This window comes from Solanum stenotomum, chromosome 7, assembly GCF_019186545.1.
Source record: "Solanum stenotomum isolate F172 chromosome 7, ASM1918654v1, whole genome shotgun sequence".
Lineage (NCBI taxonomy): Eukaryota > Viridiplantae > Streptophyta > Magnoliopsida > Solanales > Solanaceae > Solanum > Solanum stenotomum.
In genome coordinates this window covers 47,867,444-47,878,274 of record NC_064288.1, presented here as the reverse complement: position 1 = coordinate 47,878,274, position 10,831 = coordinate 47,867,444, and the positions used below count along the sequence as shown (strand labels likewise).

The window sequence follows — 10,831 nt, the reverse complement described above, 5'->3', positions numbered from 1 at the left end:
TCAGCGATCTACAACTATGACTGATGAATCTCTCAGTTCTTCACCACCACACTGTGAAAGAAACTCCTAGATTCACTCACTGTAGCTCTGATACCATGTTAAACACTATGAATTGATCATTGACGTGTGTTCTAAGCTAAAACCAGCAGAAGAAATCTTTTACCATTATTGAGAGAATTTCAGATTGTATTGAAAAGAAGATCAAACATTACAATCTGCAGTGTACTATTACAATGTTAATATAGCAGTAATAACCGACTCTACTAACCATGGTTAACTTAACCTGACTATTAACTAGAGTTCTAACAACCTAACTAACCGTAAAGGAGAAAATATCTTCTAACCAATTCTAATTAACTAACTTCTAGTCCAATCAATAAATGACACATCATCATGCATCATCATTCTTCATATGCTCAAACAAATACCTTACACATATAGAAATATTTGATTACACAAAATAGACATTTCAATCAAGAATTCAAGATAGAGTAGTTAAAGTTCTAACATCTAAAGTATAATTAGTTTTATACTAATACCATTTTATATATTTCCTAGTATTATAATTATATGTATGAATTGTATTAATTAGAGTATTTCGGTATGGTATTCAATGTATTTCTTATAATTAAAATTATCAAATAGTGTATCAAATATAAATTTTTTTAAATACGTACCAAATAGTTCAATACTGAAACTATTGGATATTCTGCACCTCCTATTAACTCACATGAGTATGCCTAATTATTGCTCAAGTGGTGGACGAGTTACTTTACCTGTTGTTATACCTTGTTAACAACTATGCATTATAGCAGAGGCGAAATTAAGTGGGGGTTTGTGGGTTCGAATGAACTAAATAGCTTTTCATAGATCTTATTTTTGTATTAAAAAAATAAAGAAATATATATGTGTTACATCGAGAGATATTTTGATGATTGACAAATAGGGGAACAGATGAAAGAAACATCTTGCGTCGACATATTTCTTTGAGACTGAGTCCTACTGGGATAAGGGGAACGTCAACAACGTAAAGCAGAAGTTATAAGGTGGTGGATGTGTTGCTTTTACGACAAGAAACTAGTGCATAAAGTTTCCTTTTATAGAGGATTCCTTCAAGGAAGAGGAAGCGCATAATGATTAATCTAATTAACACAGGATCCAAATCACACAAGGAAAAGGAAGTACTATAACTTTATGGAGTTAGAGTCAAAGAAGGAAAGATCTTTTGGTCTATAAATAGAGCAGGAGTTTTCTCCAAAGAAACATGCACGCTTAACCAGCGAATTACAAACATAATACAATCAAATTGAGGGAGTTCATATTTGAGTGATTTCTGATTATGAAGTGCAGCCAATGCAATGAAACAAGATTGAAGAACTTGATCCCTAGGCTTATGCTTTATAGTTCTTTAGTCAAGTTTGCTTGTATTGTATTTTTATCGAGCTATATATTTAATTCTTTCTAGATCCAGCGAGGTATTATAAACTGGAGTAGGAATGGAGTCTTCAAGTTGGGGTGACTTAAAGACTTGAGAACATAAACCTTGGGGGGTTGTGTTGAAGTTTAGGAATTACAGTTAGTTCCTAGGATTGCACGAGTTGTAATTAATCTGAATTGATAACTTGAAGTAGGGTCGACAGTCTATTTGGTCGTTGACGTCTAGGAATTAGAGTTTATAATTCCTTATGTTACATAGGTTTGTAATCTTTTATTGAGGCTCAGAGTTAATGAAGTTGAGTTAAATCCAACATAGGTGTAGGTTGTGGTTTTTAACCCTTTATGAGCCGAGGTTTTCTGCAATAAAATATTGTGTCGTTACTTTATTTGCTTTACATAACATAGTTGTTGTAATCAGTAAAGGAACAAATAGAATATACCCTTAGGCAAATTTGGGGGTCAGTATTCCAACAATATGTATATTAACTTGTGAACCCCCTAATAAATTTGATTGATGTCTCAGTGGTAAGAAAGGGGTCGTGGAAATGCTTTTCACACTAGTGTTGTGGGTTCGAAAAGTTTCTCTCTTTTTTTTTAAAAAAAAAGAGCATCTAATCCCTGACTCCGTCTTCTATTGCAGTAAAGTACAAATATAGTGTTTTACATGGAAAATCATGACCTTCATCTCTGCATGATTTGTCTCAAGTTCACTAAGACAATGAGCCTCAACAGAATTCAATTTACAAGAGTTGCAACCTAGAAACTAAATCTAACCCCTAAAGCATTATCTTCACGGATTGTTGCTTCCCTTCTCAAGTTATCTACAACTTGAAATCACGTTCCTATTTTTGTTCATTCCTAAACAGCTAATCAACTTCCCTTTCTTTATTGTATTTATCATATCTTTCATGTGAAATTATCGTTTTTTTAATTCCAACTTGATTGATGACCTATTCATAAAAGCTGACTTTTAAAATAAATATTCGGATATATAACTTTGGGTTTGATTTTTTTATAAGGTATTCTTGTTTCAATTTATGGGATATAGTTTGAATCGGTATGAAGTTTAAGAAAAAAAAAAGAGACTTTCGAAATTTGTGGTCTAAATAATTTATAGATGTGTTTGGCTATAACTCATTTCATTAAGGCTAAAATGGATCTCATTTGTTGTAATCTAAGGGTACTGAAGTTATATCCTACTGATCATGATTTGGTGATATCATAATTAACTTTAAATACAACCACTTGGTCAATCATCAATCACTCTTGGTCTATTATTCACTTTTGACCCCCTTATTGATCGACCATCAATTATTCTTGATGTATTATATATCCATTAATAGTCACTAAATAAACTCTCTTCTTGGTTGAATTATCAACTAGGTGGCACACCCAAAATTATAACAAAATAATGTTCATAAAATAATTGTATGTCACAAATTACTTGTTCTTAATATATAATAAAAATAATAAGTTGTTCTTAATGTAATAAAATAAGTCGTCAATTACTTTTCTCAGCATATTGTTGAATCATCGATTAGTATTTTTAACAATAAGTTATGTCACCAATTACTTGTTCTCAACAGAAATAATAACATGTCACAAATGACTTTTCTTAACATAATAATAAGTTACAAATTAGTTGTTCTTAACATAATAGCAAGTCATCAATTAATTGTTCTCAACATATATATTGTTAAATCATCAATTACTTGTTCGTAGCAATCTGTTATGTCACCAATAACTTGTTCTTAACCAAATAACATAGCACAATATACTCGTTCATAATAATAATAATAAGTTATCAATTGCTTGTTCTTAAAGTAATAAGAAGTCACCAATATAATTACTTGTTCTCAACATACTATTAATGTAACACTCCGGAATTGTTTAACCTAAGATCTGAACCATTCTTCATTTGCATATAAGGTTCTATCAAGTGATTCTTAAATATCTTTTAGGTTTTAAGGTAAATTCTTTAATGTGGGAGTAGATTTGGAGATGAATTAAAGTCACAAGAATCCCCTAGCAAAAAGTTGATTTTTGATAGAAGATTCTTCTTAGGTCAACCTCAAACGATCATATCTATTGAGTCCTCTTTCCAACACCACTAAGTTTGCCTCATTATGAGTTTGGAGTAAAAAGTTATGTCTGTTTTAGTGAAGCCATGTTAGGCAGCCGATGTTCTACGATCAGAACTACGGAGGGTGAAATGTTTCACAAACCGTAGAGCCTTTTGTGAAGGCTTTCTGCGATTTTTCTTAGAAACTTCCTGCACGTGTTCGAGGGTTATTTTGGTTATTTCTCAAGCTTTTTAGCCCTATTCTAAATCATTTTTAGGTGTTTAAACTAAGTATATCATTCAACTAACTAACTTTGCTCTCAAAATCATCAATCTAAACATTCAAATATCTAGAAGTTCTCTCAAAACTCACCTAGGATTCCACTTCTCTATCAAGAACCCCAAAACCTTCAAGTAAAAAACTCAAGATACAAAGAGAAGCCTTCCACCCAAGGTTTTTCCAAGTTCTTCCACTCTAGAAACTCCATAAAAGAATTTATTTGATCAAGATCAAGCACCAAGATTCCAAGACCAAATATTTAATCCAATAAAGGTAGTGTTCTTACTCGGGCTCAAGAAAAAATAAGTCTCCATCAAAGTTTTCAGTCTATTAACTTCATAATCAGATATGTAAGACTACTCATACTGATGGACTAGTTCGTCCTCACGCCCTACATCTCAATTCAGTTAGTGAAACATTATGTTTAGAGTTCTATCCACAATTCTCTTGAAATCCTAATTCAGTTGTGTTTTTTATTCTGAGTTTTCAATTCCTTGACCGTTGAATTTTGATTTCTATTATGTATACTAAATTCTAAATTGACGTTCGTGTTTCGTATCACATGAACCTTATTTGTTTATAAAAGTCATGTTTATGAAGATTATTATATGAGATTTTTATACATCAATATCGGACTTGAAAGGTGAGTCTAGAATTATACGTTATAAATTTATGTTTTTAAAGGAGTTTTTAAAGAAAGGATATGAATGGTTTCATATGTACTATTTGACACTTAAGAAAGAGAAAGAGTATAATTGATCTTCCAGAGGACTATTGAGCATATTGATATTGATTATTTTGGGAGTAATATCGAGCATCGAATTTGATAAGAGTCTATTTTAACTCGAAACCCCATAAAACTACATAGCCAACATAGGATAGGATCCTACTGACTTTTCGGGCGACTCCTCACTGGCTCAAGAAGGCTTATTGGATGGATGCATAGTTATAGTTAACATCATATACCGCAGCGAAATATAGGATGACCCTTGCAACGTGGTGAAATGTTGTGTCACAACTAGGCACATAGTGATGATTTTCGGTTATAGAAACTTTCCAATAGAGTAAAGTATATTATTTTCATATTGTTTTTATTGCATATCTTATTGTAAAGCTTAAATAGTTTTCGGTGCATACTCATGTATTGATTCAATAGAGTTGATTTCAGTCCTTTAATTTAGTTATTTGTTTTATTCAGCCCTATTACATACTCGTACATTCAATGTAATGGTGTTATTCTACCTGCATCGTTTCATGATGAGGATTCAGGTATTTAGGATCATCAACAGGCATTTCGTTGAGATCACTTTATCTACTCGTTCTGGTGAGACCTCCTTACTTTCAGAGAACTGCATTTTTATTGCTCTATAATAGTAGGGTTTTGAGGTATCGTGGGTCTTGTCTCAACACCAATCTTTACATAGTAGAGACTTCTTGGACAGGCAAAGTTAGAAGATTTCGAGTATTTTTCTTAGATGATTTTTTAAAACACTTACTATTTATATTAAGTATTTTTAGACGTTGTTTTAAAAGTTCTTTAAATATTTAAATGCTCATCTATTAAAGCTTTTTTGACAACCCGAGCCTACACCCTGGACGTGGCCGGCACTCAAGAACCATTGTTGATCCCTAAGCGAACCCTCATCTTGGCTGACTACAAGCGGAAGACTAACTTGAGCATACATAAGCATCAAATTGAAAAGAAACGTTTAAAAATAGTTTATTGAATCTAAAAAATTCATTGAATATATTTAGTATGAAACATAAATTTTAAATAAAATATCTGAAACTGGAAGACTCTCCAAAACTGTCTATCTATGAAGCCTCTACTATACAAAGATGAGTGCCGGGACAAGATCCACGACTCCTCAGAAGAACTAGTACTAACAACTCATAAAACTAGAGTACTCTGAAAGCAAGGAGGTCTCACTCATAAGAAGATGAGCGGATGAAGTGAGCTAAGAAAACTCTTATTGAGAATCCTAAGAACATGTATCTACATTATTAAAAGATGCAGGTCGAATGATATCAGTACATTGAATGTACGAGTATGTAATATAGTTGAATAATAAATAATTGAAAGAAAGGACTGTAATAGATAACAATGTACTCAAGCTGAATGTAAAGATATAAAGGAGTTAAGTCATTTAAAGCTTTACAAAATACTTCTTCATCTCTGAACTCATAATAATAAGTGATATATAAAAATACACTTTAACTCTATTGAGAGATGCTCTAACCGATAACCATCACTATGAGCTACATGATGATACATCGTCTCACCCACGCTGGTAGAACTATCATATACCTTGACGGGATATAGGACACCTCAACTAAGTGGATCCACTAAGCTATGCTTAAAAAGCAATAAGGAATCATCTAAAAAATATGACCCTTTACCCATGTTGGAATACATGGTTTATGAGGACTTTGAGTTGTCTGAACTCGTCCCTATATCGGTGTTCAATACTACTTCCAATAATATATACTCATGCTCATATGTTTAAAAGCATAATTGTTCTTCTTGTTTGAGATAATTGCTCAAACTACCCTCTTAAAAAAGGCAACTGTTCTTGAAATATCTTTTGAATTCATATCTCATTTAGAAATCTCAATTTCTCTTTTATCAATGTAAAAATTGATACCTCTGGGAATACATAGTCCCCTTATACTCTTACTCAATTCATACTTGAAAACTCCTTCTCAAAATCATATTTTAATATGATCATTGATGACTCGAGAAGTCATACTACATAAACATTGATGGTATGTCTAGATACTGTACTGCTCATACATTGATGGCATACTCGATTGTCATACTAACCTTTTTTTAGAAACTTTTTTCTCAAACTCATCTTTACTTTCTCAAAACTTAGTTTAAGAACTCAAGTGATGGCTTTTAAAAGCTTCTCAAGATTTATAACTCAAAATAAGGTTCATGCTGAAATTAGACATGAACAAATAAACTCAAGGATCTCGATAACAATATAGAAACTCAATAATTAGGAATAGAATTTTTTAAAAGAAACATGAAATCAAGAACTTAAAATCAACTTATATAAAAAATACTCAACTCTAGGGAAAGAATCTTAGATTACTCTTTTACTGATCTGAAAGTAGATGTAGGGCGTGAGGACGAACTAATCCAACACTCAATGATAGCCTTACATACCTGGAAAAACAAGCTTCTTGAAGAATCTTGAAGAAGAACTTGATTAGAAGCCTTGAAAACCTAGCTTGAAGGTAAACAATCAAGAAAATCTTTCTTGAGATTCTTGAATTAGTTTCTTGAAATCTCTATGGCCAAGATTTATAATTTCCATTAGTGATCCATAATTGTATGGAGTAATTTGAGTTGGAAAGAATGCAATTCTTGGAGAATGACTTACCTTGAAGAAGAATCTTGAAAAAGATTGAAAGAATCTTAAAAAATATTGAAAGAATTTTGAATGAAGTCTTCTACTTGATTTTTCCTTAGGGTTTTTCCCTAGGGTTTGAGAGAGAAGAGAATGATGGATTAAAAGATGAAAATCTGATTGTTTTGAGCCTAATTTTAGTCAAGAAATTCACTTAGGGTTTTCTTAGAGGTAAAAAGAAAAAAAGACTATTTTTAATGTTTTCCCGTCGGCTAATCCGTCACTGCACTGTATCAGTTCCTAAAATGGTCATAACTTTTTACTCAGAAATTGGATTGACGCGAAATTTGTGGCGTTGAAAATTAGATTCAAATACCTTTAATTTGATAGGTTATGAGTCACATAACTCTTTATATTCTAAGATATATGGTTGTTTGAAGTTGTCCCAAGTAAAATCTTACATCAAACTTAATCAGTAAGGGAACATTCAACTCAACTTTGTGCAAGGAGTTTTTAGTGACCTTAATTGATATCCAAAATCATTCACACTAAAGAATTTACCTTTACATATATGAAAAATTTAAGAATCACCCGATACGATCTTATTCACAACTAAAGAATAGCTCGAATTTAGTTGTCGTATCTTCTGCAACTAAGATTGAATTTAGGGTTTGCATTTTTCTCCAATTTCATATTGAACAATTGAAATCTTCCTCAATTCGACAAACTTTGTGTTATTAGGGTTAGTAATGTCAAACGCGAAATTGAATAAGTTATGCATGGAAGAATTAGACCCAATGCTCAAAGCCATAGTACGATGCAAACATGGAAGTTTGTTGCATATGCAGACTTCTTGGTCGAAGTCAAATCCCGAAAAACGATTTTGGTCTTGCCCCTACTATGGTGTATGTGACTTTTCTTCAGTTGTTTGATTTTCTTTTTTGGATATAACTGATGTGAATGTTAATATATTGTTTTGATTTTTTCAATCGAACAATTCTAATTTTTTTCGATTGAGAGACAGAGAAAAAATCTATCCAAGATCCCAATTTATCCTCCCAAAATTGGTGAACAAAATCAAAGAGTTGGAAGATGATGTTTGGAGGAGACATATTCAAATAAATGAGCAACAAGTTCTGATTGATAATTTGACAGTAGAAAAGGGGTTCAAACGAAGAAATTTGAAATGGTGTAGGTTTGATTGGAAGGTCATTTTGTGTATTTTGATTTCTGTTGTTGCCTTGTTCATCAACAACCTATTTCAAAGTAGGGTTGATTCAAGTATTGAACTAATTGAATTGTCATAACGTATGTGAGTAGTGTAAGGAGTTGAAACTCTTTTTTGGTTGTCATATGTAATATGAGAAATTTTGTATATCAATATCATGAATATTTTCGAATAAAGTAGTTGATATAATAGTGTCTATATTACAAAAATTAAGGGAGAAATTGAATAGACATAACACCATTTGTAAAATTGAAGGCCTTTAATAGACATAATCGATTGTAAAACAAGCCTCACATAAGGTCAAATTACAATAAAAAAATCAAAAACAAAAATAGAATTTGATGTTCAATACTAATACATCATCATTCAAAATGGGAAATGTTTTTATGCCTACTTAAAACAGTACTGCAATATCATTACTTCCTAGATTGGATTGTTTGAACTACTTCCTCTTGATTTTTNATCAATGAGTTTCTTAATCTCAACGAAATAAAAAAATAATGAATTTAATTATAAACTAATTAATTCAAATACCAAACTAATTAACTCGAAATTATAGCTATAACTTAAAGCAAATTAATAAAATATTTAACTAAAATGTAAAATCTTTTGTGATAATTTTCAAATATTTATAAAATAGCGTGATTGCAAAAATATACATACTTATTATTAAAACGTGATAAAATTACTTTTAAAAAAATTACTTGAAAGTATTTTGATTTTCATATTTATTAACTCAAAACTATAACCATCCCTAATATTTAAAATATAATAATTATTTTATTTTTTTGACAATTTTCGAATAATCATAAAATATACTAATTATATACATAATTATGTAAAACATATAAATCATCTAAAATTTATGAAAAGTGACAAAACTATTACAAAAATCTTGCAAACTATATTATTATTTTTTGAAACTTTATAAAACTAATTATTTTAAATCGTTTGAAATTGGAGGAGCTCGAAATGATTAATTTATATTGTGGGGGGTCAAAAGTGGGTGTCAACACTGCAGATGCACTAGGTGTTGCAGATGCATTAGATGCTACAGGTGCAATAGGTGGTCTTCCCTTGCACCCTTTGTAGGTTTTTGCAGATGTACTAGGTGTTGTAGGTGGTCTTCCTCTTGCACTCTTTGCAGTTGCTGCAGATACACTAGGTGCTGCAGGTGGTCTTCCTCTTGACCTCTTTGCAGGTCCTGGAGATGCATTAGGTGCTGCAGATGGTCTTTCTCTTGACCTCTTTGTAGAATGCTCAACTTCTGTTTGTGCTTTCTATAATTATAGTTAAAAATAATTGTAGTTATTAAATATGAGATCTCTATCACATACCAATTTGAAGTTAAAGATGCTACCTTTAGTCTACCTAAACCTGAAGTTTTACCCTTTCCCTTGTCTGTATTTGATGGTTCTTCCCTTGCTGATGACTCAACCCTTTGTGGACATCCTTTCTTGTTGTCGCCTCTAACATTACAATTACTACATGTCATGGCAAGTCCAGTTCTAGTTAGCTTTCCAGATTTTTTACTCTCACTAGATTCCTTCCTTCTAAGTTTACCTGGTCTGCCATACATGCTTTTCATTTCTAGTGGTGCAACGGTGGGGTTAGTAGATACAAGCCACATCTCCATGTTTGTGACAGGTTAAAGGACATTGGCATAAGTCCTCAAGTAAGTTTCCTTACTATAGCAGTTGTTAATGTAGTCAAGGGGTTCTCTTAAAGTAAATGGCAGCCATAGCATGTGCACATGGTATGCCTAACTGTCAAACCCATCAACTCCATTAAATTCAATATTACAATTCATTGACCTATCAATATTCTCATGTAGTACTTTCAAAGACATTGGAGAAAAATTACACATCCAATTATTTGTGAACTCTCTTAACTTGGCTATTCTTGTCATCATCTTTACTCTTATCTCTTCAAGCATAGTAATAATTGTCTTGTGTCTAGCTGCAAAGATCCATGCATTAAAGCACTCAGACATATTGTTGTCTACATAATCATATTTTACTCGAGTATTAAAGTAAACATTACACTAGTACTCTATGTTGTAGTACATAAGATCGTCCATCATTTTTTCTGGACCAAGCAACTTCATCTTTGCAACATTTTTCCTCAATTGAGATTCCAAGGTACTCTTTGCAATAGACCAAAACTGTTGTCTTCTTTGGAGACCTCTCCAGTCCTTAGCCCAGTTAGCTAAGATGTGTCTAGCACACATTCTATGTTCAACAACAAATAAATATCTAGAATTGCTCCGAATAATCCCTGTAATAGATCTAGATATGTTATAATAACAAATACATAAAAATTGATAAAGACAAATACAAAATAAAATAGTACACATACCTTTTGCATATCTGTAATCAAGGTGAGATCTTCACCATCTCCTAGTCCTAGATCTTGCTTCAATAGTTTGATAAACCATGTCCATGTACATTTATTTTCATACTCATCTA

The 10,831-nt window shown here is 31.8% G+C and overlaps 1 protein-coding gene across 1 annotated transcript; it reads right to left on the bottom strand.

The window, feature by feature from the left end:
* Positions 1–9,999, bottom strand: LOC125869972 (uncharacterized). The gene is made up of 3 exons (XM_049550352.1): positions 9,724–9,999; positions 9,380–9,643; positions 1–51 (listed from the first exon to the last, which is right to left on the bottom strand). Exons 1-3 carry the CDS (start codon positions 9,997–9,999, stop codon positions 1–3), a joined length of 591 nt encoding a protein of 196 aa, XP_049406309.1.
* Between the last annotated feature and the right edge of the window lie 832 nt (positions 10,000–10,831).